Below are 21,391 nucleotides of genomic sequence, written 5' to 3' on the forward strand. Positions count from 1 at the left end.
GCCCCGGTGCACAACTGAGCAAGAGGACAAGTACATTAGAGTGTCTAGTTTGACAAACAGGCGCCACACTCAAGTCCTCAACTGGCAGCTTCATTAAATAGTACCCACAAAACACCAGTCTCAACGTCAACAATGAGGAGGTGACTCCGGGATGCTGGCCTTCTGGCAGAGTTACAAAGAAAAAGCCATATCTCAGACTGGCCAATAAAAAAAAAAAATGAAGATGGGCAAAAGAACACAGACACTGGACAGAGGAACTCTGCCTAGAAGGCCAGCATCCCGGAGTCGCCTCTTCACTGTCCATATATATATATGTGTATATATATATATATATATATATATATACACATATATATACACACATATATACAGTGGGGAGAACAAGTATTTGATACACTGCCGATTTTGCAGGTTTTCCTACTTACAAAGCATGTAGAGGTCTGTAATTTTTATCATAGGTACACTTCAACTGTGAGAGACGGAATCTAAAATCCAGAAAATCACATTGTATGATTTTTAAGTAATTAATTAGCATTTTATTGCATGACATAAGTATTTGATCACCTACCAACCAGTAAGAATTCCGGCTCTCACAGACCTGTTAGTTTTTCTTTAAGAAGCCCTCCTGTTCTCCACTCATTACCTGTATTAACTGCACCTGTTTGAACTCGTTACCTGTATAAAAGACACCTGTCCACACACTCAATCAAACAGACTCCAACCTCTCCACAATGGCCAAGACCAGAGAGCTGTGTAAGGACATCAGGGATACAATTGTAGACCCGCAAAAGGCTGGGATGGGCTACAGGACAATAAGCAAGCAGCATGGTGAGAAGGCAACAACTGTTGGCGCAATTATTAGAAAATGGAAGAAGTTCAAGATGAAGGTTAATCACCCTATGTCTGGGGCTCCATGCAAGATCTCACCTCGTGGGGCATCAATGATCATGAGGAAGGTAAGGGATCAGCCCAGAACTACACGGCAGGACCTGGTCAATGACCTGAAGAGAGCTGGGACCACAGTCTCAAAGAAAACCATTAGTAACACACTACGCCGTCATGGATTAAAATCCTGCAGCGCACGCAAGGTCCCCCTGCTCAAGCCGCGCATGTCCAGGCCCGTCTGAAGTTTGCCAATGACCATCTGGATGATTCAGAGGAGGAATGGGAGAAGGTCGTGTGGTCTAATGAGACAAAAATAGAGCTTTTTGGTCTAAACTCCACTCGCCGTGTTTGGAAGAAGAAGAAGGATGAGTACAACCCCAAGAACACCATCCCAACCGTGAAGCATGGAGGTGGAAACATCATTCTTTGGGGATGCTTTTCTGCAAAGGGGACAGGACGACTGCACCGTATTGAGGGGAGGATGGATGGGGCCATGTATCGCGAGATCTTGGCCAACAACCTCCTTCCCTCAGTAAGAGCATTGAAGATGGGTCGTGGCTGGGTTTCCCAGCATATCAACGACCCGAAACACACAGCCAGGGCAACTAAGGAGTGGCTCCGTAAGAAGCATCTCAAGGTCCTGGAGTGGCCTAGCCAGTCTCCAGACCTGAACCCAATAGAAAATCTTTGGAGGGAGCTGAAAGTCCGTATTGCCCAGCGACAGCCCCGAAACCTGAAGGATCTGGAGAAGGTCTGTATGGAGGAGTGGGCCAAAATACCTGCTGCAGTGTGTGCAAACTGCTCAAGAACTACAGGAAACGTATGATCTCTGTAATTGCAAACAAAGGTTTCTGTACCAAATATATTACAAAAAGTACAAGATAAAACATTGGAAGAAATCCCCTTTAAGCCAAATAAATCACAACCAAAATATGTAAGGAGCTCCAGGGTCCTCTGAGACAGTTTGAGCTGTCATTAACAGACTGTGGAGTGGTGGAGAGTGTGTGGTGTTGGTGTGTGTGTGTGTGTGTGTATGTGTGTGGACGTGTTTAACTATTCTTGTGGGGACCAGAAGTCCCTACAAGAATAGTAAACGAACAAAAAGTTGACTAGCTGGGGACATTTTGTTAGTCCCCACAAGGTCAAATGCTATTTCTAGGGGGTTTAGGGTTAAGGTTAGAATTAGTGTTAGGGTTAGAATTAAGTTAAATATTAAGGTTAGGAGCTAGGGTTAGTTGTAGGGTTAGGGTTAGGAGCTAGGGTTAGGTTTAGGGTTAGGATAAAGTTTAGGTTTTTGGGTTAGGGTTAGGGTAAGAGTACGGGTTAGGATTAGGGGTTAGGGAAAATAGGATTTTGAATGGGACTGAATTGTATGTCCCCACAAGGTTAGCTGTACAAGACTGTGTGTGTGTGTGTGTGTGTGTGTGTGTGTGTGTGTGTGTGTGTGTATATATATATTTTTTTTTATTTAAAAAAGGGTTTGTGTTCTACGGGAGGAGTGTTCCTCCGTGATGATGCACTGGGTGACTACACTACTTTACAGTACACTACAGTATAGCATAATTTTCTCCCATAGAACAGCGGTCCCTCTTCCTCCACCAGGGGATTCAGCATAATTTCCTCCCCGTAGAACAGCGATCCCTCTTCCTCCACCAGGGGATTCAGCATCATTTCCTCCCTGTAGAACAGCAGTCCCTCTTCCTCCACCAGGGGATTCAGCATCATTTGTTTTTGTTTTGTTTGGAAAGTTTTAAGTTCCTCGGCGTACACATCACGGACAAACTGAATTGGTCCACCCACACAGACAGCGTTGTGAAGAAGGCGCAGCAGCGCCTCTTCAACCTCAGGAGGCTGAAGAAATTTGGCTTGTCACCAAAAGCACTCACAAACTTCTACAGATGCACAATCGAGAGCATCCTGTCGGGCTGTATCACCGCCTGGTACGGCAACTGCTCCGCCCACAACCGTAAGGCTCTCCAGAGGGTAGTGAGGTCTGCACAACGCATCACCGGGGGCAAACTACCTGCCCTCCAGGACACCTACACCACCTGATGTCACAGGAAGGCCATAAAGATCATCAAGGACAACAACCACCCAAGCCACTGCCTGTTCACCCCGCTATCATCCAGAAGGCGAGGTCAGTACAAGTGCATCAAAGCAGGGACCGAGAGACTGAAAAACAGCTTCTATCTCAAGGCCATCAGACTGTTAAACAGCCACCACTAACATTTAGTGGCCGCTGCCAACATACTGACTCAACTCCAGCCACTTTAATAATGGGAATTGATGGAAATTATGTAAAAATTTACCACTAGCCACTTTAAACAATGCCACTTAATATAACGTATATGTATATACTGTAGTCTATACCATCTACTGCATCTTGCCTATGCCGTTCTGTACCATCACTCATTCATATATCTTTATGTACATATTCTTTATCCCTTTACACTTGTGTGTATAAGGTAGTAGTTGTGGAATTGTTAGGTTAGATTACTTGTTGGTTATTACTGCATTGTCGGAACTAGAAGCACAAGCATTTCGCTACACTCGCATTAACATCTGCTAACCATGTGTATGTGACAAATAAAATTTGATTTGATCATTTCCTCCCCGTAGAACAGCGGTCCCTCTTCCTCCACCAGGGGATTCAGCATCATTTGCTCCCTGTAGAACAGCAGTCCCTCTTCCTCCACCAGGGGATTCAGCATCATTGCCTCCCTGTAGAACAGCGGTCCCTCTTCCTCCACTAGGGGATTCAGCATCATTTCCTCCACCAGGGGATTCAGCATCATTTCCTCCCCGTAGAACAGCGGTCCCTCTTCCTCCACCAGGGGATTCAGCATCATTTGCTCCCTGTAGAACAGCAGTCCCTCTTCCTCCACCAGGGGATTCAGCATCATTGCCTCCCTGTAGAACAGCGGTCCCTCTTCCTCCACTAGGGGATTCAGCATCATTTCCTCCACCAGGGGATTCAGCATCATTTCCTCATGCTCTTTTCAATTCCTTCAATTCAGGTTACTATACCGAATATATTACAAAAAGTACAAGATAAAACATTGGAAATAATCCCCTTTAAGCCAAATAAATCACAACCAAAATATTTAAGGAGCTCCAGGGTCCTCTGAGACCGTCTGAGCTGTCATTAACAGACTGTGGAGTGGTGGAGAGTGTGTGGTGTTGGTGTGTGTGTGTGTGTGTGTGTGTGTGTAGTATTCATCTAAAGGTCCTTCCTGCTGCATCTAGCCTTGGTCCACTCTAGTCAACTACATAACGAGATCATTAGCAGCATTAACATCACAGGGCTACTAAGCAGCGTGTGTGTGTGTGTGTGTGTGTGTGTGTGTGTGTGTGTGTGTGTGTGTGTGTGTGTGTGTGTGTGTCATGCTACAAAAGGCAAAGAAAAAGCACTGAGCACAGAGATGTAGGAGGGGGAGGGAGGAGGGAAAGAGATGGTAAAAAAGCCAGAGAGACAGAGAGCGAACAACAAACACAGAGAACCTAACCATTCCTGTCATCCACCAGACTGCACTCACACATCATTTACTTCCATGACACAACAGAAGAGAAGAAAACATTCGGTCACACCCACCGCCATCTTAAACACATGTTTAGTGTGTGAATTATATTATGATGAAAAACAACATCAGCGTTCAACATTCACAACCCTGTTAGAAGGTGTGTGTGTGTGTGTGTGTGTGTGTGTGTGTGTTATAATGATTCATTCCAATCAATCAGCTTTTAATCAGTTTCTCTAATAGCATTCCCTTGTTAGTCCCCCCAGGCTGGTGAGGTACTACTGTGGCTGGCTGCTGTTCCCAGGCTGGTGAGGTACTACTGTAGCTGGCTGCTGTTCTCAGGCTGGTGAGGTACTACTGTAGCTGGCTGCTGTTCCCAGGCTGGTGAGGTACTACTGTAGCTGGCTGCTGTTCTCAGGCTGGTGAGGTACTACTGTAGCTGGCTGCTGTTCCCAGGCTGGTGAGGTACTACTGTAGCTGGCTGCTGTTCCCAGGCTGGTGAGGTACTACTGTAGCTGGCTGCTGTTCCCAGGCTGGTGAGGTACTACTGTAGCTGGCTGCTGTTCCCAGGCTGGTGAGGTACTACTGTAGCTGGCTGCTGTTCTCAGGCTGGTGTGGTACTACTGTAGCTGGCTGCTGTTCTCAGGCTGGTGAGGTACTACTGTAGCTGGCTGCTGTTCCCAGGCTGGTGAGGTACTACTGTAGCTGGCTGCTGTTCTCAGGCTGGTGAGGTACTACTGTAGCTGGCTGCTGTTCTCAGGCTGGTGAGGTACTACTGTAGCTGGCTGCTGTTCCCAGGCTGGTGAGGTACTACTGTAGCTGGCTGCTGTTCCCAGGCTGGCGGTATAAGAGTCTGTGTAGGACTGTAGGCTGCGGTTCTGTAGTCCCTGTGGGGCGTGTGAGTGCGCATGTGTGTGTGCGTGTGGGGGGGACTGTAAACTGTAGTTGTATTGTCCCTGTGGTGCTCCAGCACAAATTAGTTGACTCATCCCTCCCTCCCCCACAGTCATACTGTACGTGATATGATCAGGGAAATTGAGCAGTCTGAAAATGAGAAGGGAGATTGCTTTCTCCTCTCCCTGGTAAGGTACCGTGTATTATTAGTACCAAGGCTAGACGAGTTGGGACCTGTCTGCAGGTGGGCCCAACAAGCAAACAGCCAAGCCATACTTTTTTCATCAAATATCAACATACTAGGCTCACCCATACAGAGAATGTGTAACCTAAAGCGTAATTGCATTGATTCCCGCCCGTGGTTGATTTGGGTGCATCATGTCCTCTTATCTCATTAACAGCTGTTGTCAAACAGTCAGTCTGGAAAGACCGTTCGCTTCCTCAGTGAATTCTACTAGATGAAAAGCCAACATGAGTATAACATCCTCACATTTAAAGCATTCCTGATTGTTTAAATTTCACACTATAAAACGTTCTATTCTCGAAAAACCTAAAATGCCTACTCTTTAGAATGCAAGTATGGGAATTGGGACACGGCCAACGTGTTTGTTTTCTATGACATTGTTTTGTCTGCATTTGTCATTCAGAGTTCATCTGGTCTCAGTTTGACTCCCTGATAAAATACAGGTAACATAAGTCTGCTAAAGGGATGGGGCTGGAGACAGTGTTAGATAGTGCTCTATATATTACAGTACTCAACACTCTCTCCCTAGTACTGTGACAGACACGAGACCTTGAGACTAAGGTCCAATCTGACATTTTTGTCAAATAGGAGTTAGTCCCATATACATTGTCTTTAGATGGTTCTTGAAAAAGTACTAGACTATAAAGTTCTATCTGCATAAACCCCAATGCAAGCCAATCAAAAGCCTGAACAAATACAGACGGGCCAATCAGAACACACGTCTGTGCCAGTAAAAACTGAACATGTCTAAAAACTGGACTGTGTCAGATAGGACCTTACGGCCCTGAAATATCGATCTGGGTTCAACCTTAAAAGGGTCTATCTGCAATTGCACCCCTCTAAAAAACTATATACACTGCTCAAAAAAATAAAGGGAACACTTAAACAACACAATGTAACTCCAAGTCAATCACACTTCTGTGAAATCAAACTGTCCACTTAGGAAGCAACACTGATTGACAATAAATTTCACATGCTGTTGTGCAAATGGAATAGACAAAAGGTGGAAATTATAGGCAATTAGCAAGACACCCCCAAAAAAGGAGTGATTCTGCAGGTGGTGACCACAGACCACTTCTCAGTTCCTATGCTTCCTGGCTGATGTTTTGGTCACTTTTGAATGCTGGCGGTGCTCTCACTCTAGTGGTAGCATGAGACGGAGTCTACAACCCACACAAGTGGCTCAGGTAGTGCAGTTCATCCAGGATGGCACATCAATGCGAGCTGTGGCAAAAAGGTTTGCTGTGTCTGTCAGCGTAGTGTCCAGAGCATGGAGGCGCTACCAGGAGACAGGCCAGTACATCAGGAGACGTGGAGGAGGCCGTAGGAGGGCAACAACCCAGCAGCAGGACCGCTACCTCCGCCTTTGTGCAAGGAGGTGCACTGCCAGAGCCCTGCAAAATGACCTCCAGCGGGCCACAAATGTGCATGTGTCTGCTCAAACGGTCAGAAACAGACTCCATGAGGGTGGTATGAGGGCCCGACGTCCACAGGTGGGGGTTGTGCTTACAGCCCAACACCGTGCAGGACGTTTGGCATTTTCCAGAGAACACCAAGATTGGCAAATTCGCCACTGGCGCCCTGTGCTCTTCACAGATGAAAGCAGGTTCACACTGAGCACATGAGCACATGTGACAGACATGACAGAGTCTGGAGACGCCGTGGAGAACGTTCTGCTGCCTGCAACATCCTCCAGCATGACCGGTTTGGCGATGGGTCAGTCATGGTGTGGGGTGGCATTTCTTTGTGGGGCCGCACAGCCCTCCATGTGCTCGCCAGAGGTAGCCTGACTGCCAATAGGTACCAAGATGAGATCCTCAGACCCCTTGTGAGACCATATGCTGACACATGCACATTTGTGGCCTGCTGGAGGTCATTTTGCAGGGCTCTGGCAGTGCACCTCCTTGCACAAAGGCGGAGGTAGCGGTCCTGCTGCTGGGTTGTTGCCCTCCTACGGCCTCCTCCACGTCTCCTGATGTACTGGCCTGTCTCCTGGTAGCGCCTCCATGTTCTGGACACCACGCTGACAGACACAGCAAACCTTTTTGCCACAGCTCGCATTGATGTGCCATCCTGGATGAACTGCACTACCTGAGCCACTTGTGTGGGTTGTAGACTCCGTCTCATGCTACCACGAGAGTGAGAGCACCGCCAGCATTCAAAAGTGACCAAAACATCAGCCAGGAAGCATAGGAACTGAGAAGTGGTCTGTGGTCACCACCTGCAGAATCACTCCTTTTTTGGGGGTGTCTTGCTAATTGCCTATAATTTCCACCTTTTGTCTATTCCATTTGCACAACAGCATGTGAAATTTATTGTCAATCAGTGTTGCTTCCTAAGTGGACAGTTTGATTTCACAGAAGTGTGATTGACTTGGAGTTACATTGTGTTGTTTAAGTGTTCCCTTTATTTTTTTGAGCAGTGTATTTACAAATGTCTCAGGATTTTGATCCTCTGCACTTTAGAACCTTTAAGGTGAGGACCTTAATGGGTCATGAAAGAAGAAGTCACTACCAAACAGTTCTGAGATCTGGGATTTGAAAACTTTGAGGCTCAATTCCTCCGAACTATGCTTTGAACAGATAGAACCTTATCAAATCACATTTTATTGGTCAAATACACATATTTAGCAGATGTTACTGCGGGTGTAACAAAATGCTTATAGTCCCAACGTCACACAGTGGCAAGCCACATCTAACACTTATAGACTGTCCCTGTCACCAGAGGAAGGGCTGGAGCATCCAGACGAGAGGAAAGGCTGGAGCATCCAGACGAGAGGAAAGGCTGGAGCATCCAGACGAGAGGAAAGGCCTGGAGCAGCCAGACGAGAGGAAAGGCCTGGAGCAGCCAGACGAGAGGAAAGGCCTGGAGCAGCCAGACGAGAGGAAAGGCCTGGAGCATCTAGAGGAGAGGAAAGGCCTGGAGCATCTAGAGGAGAGGAAAGGCCTGGAGCATCCAGAGGAGAGGAAAGGCCTGGACCATCCAGAGGAGAGGAAAGGCCTGGAGCATCCAGAGGAGAGGAAAGGCTGGAGCATCCAGACGAGAGGAAAGGCTGGAGCATCCAGACGAGAGGAAAGGCCTGGAGCATCCAGACGAGAGGAAAGGCCTGGAGCATCCAGACGAGAGGAAAGGCCTGGAGCATCCAGACGAGAGGAAAGGCCTGGAGCATCCAGACGAGAGGAAAGGCCTGGAGCATCCAGACGAGAGGAAAGGCCTGGAGCATCCAGACGAGAGGAAAGGCCTGGAGCATCCAGACGAGAGGAAAGGCCTGGAGCATCCAGACGAGAGGAAAGGCCTGGAGCATCCAGACGAGAGGAAAGGCCTGGAGCATCCAGACGAGAGGAAAGCCCTGGAGCAGCCAGACGAGAGGAAAGCCCTGGAGCATCCAGAGGAGAGGAAAGGCCTGGAGCATCCAGAGGAGAGGAAAGGCCTGGAGCATCCAGAGGAGAGGAAAGGCCTGGAGCATCCAGACGAGAGGAAAGGCCTGGAGCATCCAGACGAGAGGAAAGGCCTGGAGCATCCAGACGAGAGGAAAGGCTGGAGCATCCAGACGAGAGGAAAGGCTGGAGCATCCAGACGAGAGGAAAGGCTGGAGCATCCAGACGAGAGGAAAGGCTGGAGCATCCAGACGAGAGGAAAGGCTGGAGCATCCAGACGAGAGGAAAGGCTGGAGCATCCAGACGAGAGGAAAGGCTGGAGCATCCAGATGAGAGGAAAGGCTGGAGCATCCAGATGAGAGGTAACAGGGGAGCCCAGCAAATGAAAAGCCCCCCCTAGGAGGGGTGTGTCACTGACATGATCTTCCTGTCCGGGTTGGCGCCCCCGTCGGGTTCGTGCCGTGGGGGAGATCTTCATGGGCTATACTCGGCCTTGTCTCAGGGTAGTAAGTTGGTGGTTTGAAGATATCCCTCTAGTGGTGTGGGGGCTTTTTACTCACTCAATCACCGTGTTCCGGACCTGCTGTTTTCGACTTCCTCTCCAACTCTCGGCTATGAAAAGCCAACTGACATTTACTCCTGAGGTACTGACCTGTTGCACCCTCTACAACCACTGGGATTATTATTTGACCCTACTGGTCATCTATGAACATTTGAACATCTTGGCCATATACTGTTATAATCTCCACCCGGCACAGCCAGAAGAGGACTGGCCACCCCTCAGAGCCTGGTTCCTCTCTAGGTTTCTTCCTAGGTTCCTGCCTTTCTAGGGAGTTTTTCCTAGCCACTGTGCTTCTACACCTGCATTACTTGCTGTTTGGGGTTTCAGGCTGGGTTTCTGTACAGGACTTTGTGACATCGGCTGATGTAAAAAGGGCTTTACAAATACATTTGATTGATTGAAATATATTTTATTGATGGTCCCTGAACAAGCAGCAGTGTCAGGCTCCAGCTTTAATATCGATCAGTTGGATGTCTCTTAACCCTGACAGTTATGGCTGGCTACCCCTCACCACACTGCAGGCCTTACACTAACTCTGGAATCACACATTTACAAGAGCAGACCTGCTACAGCTACCAGACCTGCTTTTACAGAGCGTTCAGCCCAACCCTGTGGGCTGAGCTACAGTAACAGGGGACCTGAGCAGAGTGTTTCAATCACTGATACATGCCAGAGTAACACACACATACAGAAAAAAAACTGAGTGAGGGTTTCAAAACAGGACAAGTAAACAGTTTGTTTTCTTACTTCCTGTGTGTCCTCTCTCTCCCTGCCCACTCAGGGCAGAGCAGTACTGTGTCCACGGTTCTCCAATACTCTCCACCCTCAGTCCTGGCCCTGGGTGCATCTAATCAGCATAATGAAAATACAGTATTTACATCTCAAGCTAGCCATCAGCCTGGTGGAGCTGTACTACCAACTAACCATATGAAGCTAGCCATCAGCCTGGTGGAGATGTATTACCAACTAACCATATGAAGCTATCCATCAGCCTGGTGGAGATGTATTACCAACTAATCATCTAAAGCTAGCCATCAGCCTGGTGGAGATGTATTACCAACTAACCATCTAAAGCTAGCCATCAGCCTGGTGGAGATGTATTACCAACTAACCATCTAAAGCTATCCATCAGCCTGGTGGAGATGTATTACCAACTAACCATATGAAGCTATCCATCAGCCTGGTGGAGATGTATTACCAACTAACCATCTAAAGCTATCCATCAGACCAACTAACCATCTAAAGCTATCCATCAGCCTTGTGGAGATGTATGACCAACTAACCATCTAAAGCTATCCATCAGCCTGGTGGAGATGTATTACCAACTAACCATCTAAAGCTATCCATCAGCCTGGTGGAGATGTATTGCCAACTAACCATCTAAAGCTATCCATCAGCCTTGTGGAGATGTATGACCAACTAACCATATAAAGCTATCCATCAGCCTGGTGGAGATGTATTACCAACTAACCATCTAAAGCTGTCCATCAGCCTGGTGGAGATGTATTACCAACTAACCATCTAAAGCTATCCATCAGCCATGTGGAGATGTATGACCAACTAACCATCTAAAGCTATCCATCAGCCATGTGGAGATGTATGACCAACTAACCATCTAAAGCTATCCATCAGCCTGGTGGAGATGTATTACCAACTAACCATCTAAAGCTATCCATCAGCCTGGTGGATATGTATTACCAACTAACCATATGAAGCTATCCATCAGCCTTGTGGAGATGTATTACCAACTAACCATATGAAGCTATCCATCAGCCTTGTGGAGATGTATTACCAACTAACCATCTAAAGCTATCCATCAGCCTTGTGGAGATGTATTACCAACTAACCATATGAAGCTATCCATCAGCCTGGTGGAGATGTATTACCAACAAACCATCTAAAGCTGTCCATCAGCCTGGTGGAGATGTATTACCAACAAACCATCTAAAGGTAGCCAAGATGGCACAAACAGATCTGGTCCTGAGGTGAGTAAAAGTGTGTTGACCCCTTTATCCCTTGCTTGTGTGAGCGAGTGAGTGAGTGAGTGAGTGAGTGAGTGAGTGAGAGAGAGCAGCCGTGTGTCCATGTGTCTGTCCGCGTGTGCGTGCGTCCATGCGTGTAGCCGTGTGTGTGTGTATGTATGCGTCCGTCCGTGTCGGCCCTTCCATAGAGACTGACCTGCATCTCCTTCTCTCCGTACTTGGAGGGGTTCTTGCTGCCTTGGCTCTTCCTGCGGAGTTTCTTCAGTTCAGCCTGACACTTCTCCAGACTCTCTCCCTTACTCTTGTGCTCCACTTGGTACTTCTTCAACGCAGCCTGAAGGGGGCAGGAGAGAGCACACAGAAAGTTAGTTTATCAGCAATGGGGAGAACAAGCTGCCCTTTTAGAGTTTACCTTAGGTCAGTGTCTAGGGGGCAATGTCACCCTATATCGATCTGTCATAGAGTATGTAACAAGCTGCCCTTTTAGAGCTGGACAAAAGCTTGTCTCTCTAAGGCCCTGTGGGAACTATCTATTAGCCTCCTGAAGCCCTGTCATCTTATCTGTCTGAGCACATCGCAACAGCTGTCTATCATGTGGCAGTGCTGGAGACAGACCATTATGGGAGGGCTAATCAGGATTACCATGATGTGTGTGTGTGTGTGTGTGTGTGTGTGTGTGTGTGTGTGTGTGTGTGTGTGTGTTCAGATCCTCCCTCACATGAACTTTAATACGTTATCTCCCACTCCCACCCTAGCCAGATCCAGTAATCTGATCTATTCCATGACTAACACATGTGATTCAACTTTGGGAGACACCTTTAATGAATAGAGATAATGTGGACTTTGTACTGGTCTCCAACTAGCAATCTATATGGGAACTTTGTCCAGCGGATTGGTAATCTATGGTAAATTTTCCTGTTCAACCGTTCAGCATTTCAGGGACTTGTCCAAGCCCTGACATCATCTGTGAGTGATTGAGAGCGGTTGTAAAATGCTGGTCAAGTAATCATTTTTCAGACAGAGCGCGAGAGAGATAAGTCAAGGAAGCCTGGTTTGTTGTAAAGTAAGCCTAATGTACTTTATATTGGTATGAGAGGATGAATCGTTCATTTCTGACAGGCAAACGGAACTTGATGAAGACTCGCTGCTATAGCAACTCTGCTTTGGTCTTGATAACAAAATGTAACGTGTAGCCTACAAACGAGACAATAAACCCTTTAATTGCCTGCACATACATACTTGTGAAATGTTGCATTATTCAATAGTGTAATATGTTTTAGAATAAAAGTGTGTCATTGTTGAATTGTTTGTGCTTACTGGCTAGTGGCTCCTGTGATATTGATATTTATGCTCAATTTGAGCTGCGGACCAAGCCACAACGAAAAGGTAAGGCAAGGGTGTAATGTGAAAAGTAGAAATCTCTTTGGCCACCCCGTTCCTCAGACTTCCTTCATGTCTCGTAGTGGGAAAAGGGACGAGGTCTTCAGGTGGCTTTTATTTGTTCATGTTGTTTACCCCCATGTTGTTTACCCCCATGTTGTTTACCCCCCATGTTGTTTACCCCCCATGTTGTTTACCCCCCATGTTGTTTACCCCCATGTTGTTTACCCCCATGTTGTTTACCCCCATGTTGTTTACCCCCCATGTTGTTTACCCCCATGTTGTTTACCCCTTTTCAGATATACCAAGAAGATGCTCTAAAAATGCAGGCCTGGTAAATGAGTGGGATTTTGTCTGAGTATAAGTCAGTGAGAGAGTGAGTGAGTGAGTGAGTGAGTGAGTGAGTGAGTGAGTGAGTGAGTGAGTGAGTGAGTGAGTGAGAGAGAGATTCCTCCATGGGGAGGAACTGTAGCTACAACACGTTTCCTTCCTGATGGAAAATGTCTGGTTTTCCTGAAATGACTCGCAAGCAACATTAATAATTCACAAAGCAAAACCATTGCTATTATCGCTGATGCCATTTTTTAAAAAGGAATTCATTACTGTGAATGGATGGCATTTTAATACCCAGAACAGCAGTCTAAGGCTAGCTTCCAAATGGCACCCTATTCCCTACACCAGGGGTAGTCAACTCTTACCCTACGAGGTACAGAGCCCGCTGGTTTTCTGTCCTACCTGATAATTAACTAGATCCACTTGATGTCCCAGGTCTAAGTCAGTGCCTGATTAGAGGGGAACAATGGGAAAAAAGTAGTGGAACTGGCTTCAAGGTCCAGAGTTGAGTTTGAGGGCCCTAGATAGTCCACTACTTTTAATGAAAGCCCATAGGGTAGTAGTGCACTATATAGGGAATAGGGTGCCATTCGAGATGGATGATAATGTATGAGGACTCTGGCTTGTTTGACAGATGGCATTAAGAAAGGAAAAGTGTTTTTCTATGTGTGTGTGTGTGTGTGTGTGTGTGTGTGGTGTTTTCCTATTGAAAAGAATAAGCATCAGAGGATTAGTGAACCAATTGATCGTTGATCTCTTATCAGTGTAAAGGAACAGAAACATCTCTGATGGGTCTATAGCGGCATTAAAACACAGAGGTTCATTGTGGGAATAGCCTCCAGTTACTACAGAATGAGGCATATTTAACATCAGCTACTGGCAGGGTTTGGTTTGAACCCGGTTTCATAAGAGTTCCCAGAACACTTACTGGTCGCATCCCAAATGGCATCCTATTGCCTATACAGTGCACTACTTTTAACCAGAACCCTATTGATCTTGGTCAACAGTAGTGCACCACATAGGGAATAGGGTGGTACACACTGGGAGGTACACACTGTTGCCCACAGAACAGTGTGACAGAGAAGAAAAAAACAACATTTGACTTAAAAATAATAATAGAATTCTAAGAAAGACAGACCACAAACTGCCGGACAGAACAGAGACAAACAAGCTATGAATAGGAGAGGGCTGCTGGAGGGAAATCTGGATGTCCACACAGAGAAACAGACAGAAACCTTGCTTACATTTGTATAGGATCACGTGTCTCTATTATGCATGGGAATACTTGGGGAACAGATTTCTTCAAATAAAATCACTTGGAGATGATTTTCTGGTGTTTTTACAGTCTTACAGTATGTCCAACAATGAACATTTAAAAATAAAGAATAATAAAATAAAAAATATATACTACTTTTTTGGGCTCAGATAGAAACCCTGCGGGCCGCCAGTTGGGGAACCCTGGCGTAGCATACCCAACAGGCTAATGCTACAGCTAGTGTACCCAACAGGATAATGCTACAGCTAATGTACCCAACAGGCTAATGCTACAGCTAGTGTACCCAACAGGCTAATGCTACAGCTAGTGTACCCAACAGGCTAATGCTACAGCTAGTGTACCCAACAGGCTAATGCTACAGCTAGTGTACCCAACAGGCTAATGCTACAGCTAGTGTACCCAACAGGCTAATGCTACAGCTAGCATACCCAACAGGCTAATGCTACAGCTAGTGTACCCAACAGGCTAATGCTACAGCTAGCATACCCAACAGGCTAATGCTACAGCTAGTGTACCCAACAGGCTAATGCTACAGCTAGTGTACCCAACAGGCTAATGCCACAGCTAGTGTACCCAACAGTCTAATGCTATAACTAGCATACCCAACAGGCTAATGCTACAGCTAGCATACCAACAGTCTAATGCTACAGCTAGCATACCAACAGTCTAATGCTACAGCTAGTACAATGGTGTATGATGATGACAACACCACCTCATCCCCCTAACCTGCAGCACAGACACACTGCTGCTCCTCCACATGGAGTTGGCTAGTTGCAGCCCGCTCACAGCCCACTCATTCTAAGTATATCACTCCTGCTGCTTCAGACTTCAATGCATGCTGCAGGAAATGTTAGGTTGTAATTTTCTCTTTGCTTATTGGTTATGTAGTTTCTAAATATCCTAGAGTTGTTTTCTCTAAAGCTTCATTTTCGGGAAAAGGAGCCTTACTGTTTAAATGGAGGTCCAGAGTAAGAACACCAAACACTTTGGCAAAGACATGGTCTGAATAACTGTGGTGCTGACGGGGGACAGTAGGTGAAAGTCTGACATGGTCTGAATAACTGTGGTGCTGACGGGGGACAGTAGGTGAAAGTCTGACATGGTCTGAATAACTGTGGTGCTGACGGGGGACAGTAGGTGAAAGTCTGACATGGTCTGAGTAACTGTGGTGCTGACGGGGGACAGTAGGTGAAAGTCTGACATGGTCTGAATAACTGTGGTGCTGACGGGGGACAGTAGGTGAAAGTCTGACATGGTCTGAGTAACTGTGGTGCTGACGGGGGACAGTAGGTGAAAGTCTGACATGGTCTGAGTAACTGTGGTGCTGACGGGGGACAGTAGGTGAAAGTCTGACATGGTCTGAATAACTGTGGTGCTGACGGGGGACAGTAGGTGAAAGTCTGACATGGTCTGAATAACTGTGGTGCTGTAGGTGGACAGTAGGTGAAAGTCTGACATGGTCTGAATAACTGTGGTGCTGACAGGGGACAGTAGGTGAAAGTCTGACATGGTCTGAATAACTGTGGTGCTGACGGGGGACAGTAGGTGAAAGTCTGACATGGTCTGAATAACTGTGGTGCTGACAGGGGACAGTAGGTGAAAGTCTGACATGGTCTGAATAACTGTGGTGCTGACGGGGGGCAGTAGGTGAAAGTCTGACATGGTCTGAGTAACTGTGGTGCTGACGGGGGACAGTAGGTGAAAGTCTGACATGGTCTGAATAACTGTGGTGCTGACAGGGGACAGTAGGTGAAAGTCTGACATGGTCTGAGTAACTGTGGTGCTGACGGGGGACAGTAGGTGAAAGTCTGACATGGTCTGAATAACTGTGGTGCTGACGGGGGACAGTAGGTGAAAGTCTGACATGGTCTGAATAACTGTGGTGCTGTAGGTGGACAGTAGGTGAAAGTCTGACATGGTCTGAATAACTGTGGTGCTGTAGGTGGACAGTAGGTGAAAGTCTGACATGGTCTGAATAACTGTGGTGCTGATGGTGGACAGTAGGTGAAAGTCTGACATGGTCTGAATAACTGTGGTGCTGATGGTGGACAGTAGGTGAAAGTCTGACATGGTCTGAATAACTGTGGTGCTGATGGTGGACAGTAGGTGAAAGTCTGACATGGTCTGAATAACTGTGGTGCTGACGGGGGACAGTAGGTGAAAGTCTGACATGGTCTGAATAACTGTGGTGCTGACGGGGGACAGTAGGTGAAAGTCTGACATGGTCTGAATAACTGTGGTGCTGTAGGTGGACAGTAGGTGAAAGTCTGACATGGTCTGAATAACTGTGGTGCTGACGGGGGACAGTAGGTGAAAGTCTGACATGGTCTGAATAACTGTGGTGCTGACGGGGGACAGCAGGTGAAAGTCTGACATGGTCTGAATAACTGTGGTGCTGACAGGGGACAGTAGGTGAAAGTCTGACATGGTCTGAGTAACTGTGGTGCTGACGGTGGACAGTAGGTGAAAGTCTGACATGGTCTGAATAACTGTGGTGCTGATGGGGGACAGTAGGTGAAAGTCTGACATGGTCTGAATAACTGTGGTGCTGACGGGGGACAGTAGGTGAAAGTCTGACATGGTCTGAGTAACTGTGGTGCTGACGGGGGACAGTAGGTGAAAGTCTGACATGGTCTGAATAACTGTGGTGCTGACGGTGGACAGTAGGTGAAAGTCTGACATGGTCTGAATAACTGTGGTCTGAATAACTGTGGTGCCGACGGGGGACAGTAGGTGAAAGAGTAGCTGTTCAAAATAGAGGTTGACCGATTATGATTTTTCAACGCCGATACCGATACCGATTATTGGATGACCCAAAAATCGGTATCGGCCGATTTTTATTTATTTATTTGTAATAATGACAATTACAACACTACTGAATGAACATTTATTTTAACTTAATATAATACATCAATAAAATCAATTTAGCCTCAAATAAATAATGAACCATGTTCAATTTGGTTTAAATAATGCAAAAACAAAGTGTTGGAGAAGAAAGTAAAAGTGCAATATGTGCCATGTAAGAAAGCTAACGTTTAAGTTCCTTGCTCAGAACATGAGAACATATGAAAGCTGGTGGTTCCTTTTAACATGAGTCTTCAATATTCCCAGGTAAGACGTTTTAGGTTGTAGTTATTATAGGAATTATAGGACTATTTCTCTCTATACCATTTGTATTTCATATACAGTGGGGAGAACAAGTATTTGATACACTGCCGACTTTGCAGGTTTTCCTACTTACAAAGCATGTAGAGGTCTGTCATTTTTTATCATAGGTACACTTCAACTGTGAGAGATGGAATCTAAAACAAAAATCCAGAAAATCACATTGTATGATTTTAAGTAATTAATTGGCATTTTATTGCATGACATAAGTATTTGATCACCTACCAACCAGTAAGAATTCCGGCTCTCACAGACCTGTTAGTTTTTCTTTAAGAAGCCTCTCATACAATGATATTTTCTGGATTTTTATTTTAGATTCCGTCTCTCACAGTTGAAGTGTACCTATGATAAAAATTACAGACCTCTACATGCTTTGTAAGTAGGAAAACCTGCAAAATCGGCAGTGTATCAAATACTTGTTCTCCCCACTGTACCTTTGACTATTGGATGTTTTTACAGGCACTTTAGTTTTACCAGTGTAACAGTATAGCTTCCGTCCCTCTCCTCGCCCCTACCTGGGCTCGAACCAGGAACACATCGACAACAGCCACCCTCGAAGCATCGTTACCCATCGCTCCACAAAAGCCGCGGAGCAAGGGGAACAACTACTCCAAGTCTCAGAGCGAGTGACGTCACCGATTGAAACGCTATTAGTGCACACCCCGCTAACTAGCTAGCCATTTCACATCGGTTACACCAGCCTAATCTCGGGAGTTGATAGGCTTGAAGTAGGCATAAACAGCTCAATGCTTGAAGCATTGCTAAGAGCTGCTGGCAAAACGGAAGAAAGTGCTGTTTGAATGAATGCGTACGAGCCTGCTGCTGCTGACCACCTCTCAGTCAGACTGCTCTATCAAATCATAGAGTTAATTATAATATAATAAACACAGAAATACCAGCCTTTGGTCATTAATATGGTCATATCTGGAAACTATCATTTCAAAAACAAAACGTTTATTATTTCAGTGAAATACGGAACCGTTCCGTATTTTATCTAACGGGTGGCATCCCTAAGTCTAAATATTGCTGTTACATTGTACAACCTTCAATGCTGTCATAATTATGTACAATTCTGGCAAATTAATTACGGTCTTTGTTCGGAATAAATGGACTTCACACAGTTTGCAACGAGCCAGGCGGCCCAAACTGCTGCATATACCCTGACTGCTTGCACGGAACGCACAAAAAGTGACACAATTCCCCTAATTATAAGAAATTCATGTTAGCAGGCAATATTAACTAAATATGCAGGTTTAAAAATATATACTTGTGTAATGATTTTAAAGAAAGGCATTGATATTTATGGTTAGGTTTGGTGCAACAGTGCTAAATCATCACCCGTTTAGCGAAGTAGGCTGTGATTCGATGAGAAATTAACAGGCACCGCATCGATTATATGCAACGCAGGACACGCTACAAAAACTAGTAATAATATCAACCATGTGTAGTTAACTAGTGATTATGTGAAGATTCATTGTTTTTATAAGTTTAATGCTAGCCAGCAACTTACATTGGCTTCTTGCTGCCCTCGCGTAACAGGTAGTCAGCCTGCCACGCAGTCTCCTCGTGGAGTGCAATGTAAGGCAGGTGGTTAGAGCGTTGGACAAGTAACCGGTAGGTTGCAAAAATGAATCCCCGAGCTGACAAGGTAAAAATCTGTCGTTCTGCCCCTGAACAAGGCAGTTAACCCACCGTTCCTAGGCCGTCATTGAAAATAAGAATGTGTTCTTAACTGACTTGCCTAGTTAAATAAAAGGTCTAAAAAAATATATAACATATATATATATATTTTTTCAAATCGGCCAAATCGGTGTCCAAAAATACCGATTTCCGATTGTTATGAAAACTTGAAATCGGCCCTGATTAATTGGCCATTCCGATTAATTGGTCGACCTCTAGTTCAGACGCAGAGTGTGTTTGTGTGTTTGGGCCGGGATGATAACCGTTAGTATCTTGGGAAGGAAACAGAAAACAAAGCGGATTTAACTTCTTTAAGGAAAACAGCCCTAATGTTGGAAACAAACATCATTATGTTGTCATCCAGAGTCCTGTATTTTCCTCAAGCTACAGCACACAATATTCTACAGCAGGTTTTTAAAAGGAACAAAGAGTTAAATCTGCTGTGTCTTTTCATTTTTGGCATGTAAAAACATATTGCAATACTGATATCGTCACAGCCCTAGTGGGTGTGTGTGGGTGTGGGTGTGGGTGTGTGTGTGGGTGTGTGTGTGTGTGTGTGTGTGTGTGTGGTTCAGCCATTTAGTCAGATGCTCACCGTCAGGTAACGAGCATCCAGCTCAACCTTCTTCTCCAGCTCAGACAGCAGCTCGTTGTGGAAAGACTTCAGCTGCATGGACAGATGGAGAGATGGAGGGGTGTAGAGAAGCACAGGGTTAATGGTGACATCACTCTCACAACAGAACAGACTTAGGACCAGGTGATCATCCTGACCATGTGATCATATAGAGGAACATAATCTATTGTAAGCCTTATATTAACACAAATACATGCTTATAATGCTGGTTTTACAATAGCTGTTTTTTCTATACATCGGCAGGACAGAACGGCAGCGTCGGGTAAGCTCAGGGGAGGGGGCGTGTGTCTTTATTAACAACAGCTGGTGTGCAATCTCCAATATTATGGAAGTCTCCAGGTTCTGCTCGCCTGAATTACAATACCTCATGATAAGCTGTAGACCTTAAACTCTCTCGGTAAATAGTTTATCTATATTTTTCGTAGCCATCTATTTACCACCACAAACCGATGCTGGCACTAAGACTGCACTCAACGAGCTGTATAACACAAACCCTCCCCTAAGCAAACAAGAAAATGCTCACCCAGAGGCGGCGCTCCTATTGGCCGGTGATTTTATTTTCGAATTTTTTACTTTTACCCCTTTTTCTCCCAAATTTCATGGTATCCAATTGGTAGTTATAGTCTTGTCTCATCGCTGCAACTCCCGTATGGACTCGGGAGAGGCGAAGGTCGAGAGCCACGCGTCCTCCGAAACACGACCCAACCAAGCCGCACTGCTTCTTGACACAATGCCCGCTTAACCCGGAAGCCAGCCACACCAATGTGTCGGAGGAAACACCGTACACCTGGTGACCGTGTCAGCGTGCATGCTCCCGGCCCAGCACAGGAGTCGCTAGAGCGCAATGGGACAAGGACAAACTCTCCCCTAACCTGGGCCAATTGTGCGCCGCCCCATGGGTCTCCCGGTTGCGGCTGGCTGCAACAGAGCCTGACTCGAACCAGGATCTCTAGTGGCACAGCTATCAACTGCGATGCAGTGCCTTAGACCACTGGCCCACTCGAGAATCCGGCGATTTATTTACAGCAAAACTGAAATCTGTTTTACTTAATTTCTACCAGCATGTCACCTGTGCAACCAGAAGCGGAAACTCTAGACCACCTTTACTCCACACACAGAGACGCATACAAAGCTCTCCGTCGGTCTCCGTTTGTCAAATCTGACCATAACTCTATCCTCCTGATTCCTGCTTACAAGCAAAAACTCAAACAGGAAGTACCAGTGACGTGTGCAATACAGAAGTGGTCCGATGAAGCGGATGCTTAGCTACAGGACTGTTTGCTAGCACAGACTGGAATATGTTCTGGGATTTATCCATTGGCATTGAGAGGTTTACCACATCAATCACCAGCTTCATTAATAAATGTGTCGACTACGTCGACTCCACAGTGACCGTACGTACATATCCCAACCAGAAGCCATGGATTACAGGCAAAATCCGCACTGAGCTAAAGGTTAGAG

General features: G+C 46.1%; 3 protein-coding genes across 10 annotated transcripts in view; 1 reads left to right on the top strand and 2 right to left on the bottom strand.

Annotated features, from left to right (window-relative positions):
- Positions 1-21,391, top strand: part of LOC120043725 (gastrula zinc finger protein XlCGF57.1-like) — a 714,153-nt gene that overhangs the window by 92,772 nt on the left and 599,990 nt on the right. The gene's annotated exons all lie outside the window — the stretch shown is intronic.
- The window catches only part of LOC120043715 (brain-specific angiogenesis inhibitor 1-associated protein 2-like), a 146,755-nt gene that overhangs the window by 30,166 nt on the left and 95,198 nt on the right, over positions 1-21,391 (bottom strand). For all 8 annotated transcript variants that reach the window (XR_005476501.1, XM_038988273.1, XM_038988269.1 and 5 more), the window contains exons 5-6: positions 19,892-19,963; positions 11,659-11,796 (exon numbers count right to left, since the gene is read on the bottom strand). Coding sequence is in view for 7 of the 8 variants with exons in the window: in XM_038988273.1 (XP_038844201.1) it covers positions 11,659-11,796; positions 19,892-19,963 (210 nt within the window). In the remaining variant the exon portion in view is untranslated. The remainder of the gene's footprint in view (positions 1-11,658; positions 11,797-19,891; positions 19,964-21,391) is intronic.
- LOC120043733 (ovarian abundant message protein-like) lies at positions 2,321-4,222 on the bottom strand. Its single transcript, XM_038988300.1, has 2 exons — positions 3,492-4,222; positions 2,321-2,610 (listed from the first exon to the last, which is right to left on the bottom strand). Exons 1-2 carry the CDS (start codon positions 3,867-3,869, stop codon positions 2,413-2,415), a joined length of 576 nt encoding a protein of 191 aa, XP_038844228.1. The 5' UTR covers positions 3,870-4,222; the 3' UTR covers positions 2,321-2,412.

Source organism: Salvelinus namaycush, chromosome 3, assembly GCF_016432855.1.
Source record: "Salvelinus namaycush isolate Seneca chromosome 3, SaNama_1.0, whole genome shotgun sequence".
Taxonomy (NCBI): domain Eukaryota; kingdom Metazoa; phylum Chordata; class Actinopteri; order Salmoniformes; family Salmonidae; genus Salvelinus; species Salvelinus namaycush.

Bases quoted from the DNA above. Each gene is read 5' to 3' on its own strand.
- LOC120043733 (XM_038988300.1), bottom strand. From the start codon at position 3,869: ATGATGCTGAATCCCCTGGTGGAGGAAATGATGCTGAATCCCCTAGTG. The intron at 2,611-3,491 runs ATGATCAAATCA...AAACAAAAACAA, and splicing joins CGCTGTTCTACGGGGAGGAA to ATGATGCTGAATCCCCTGGT.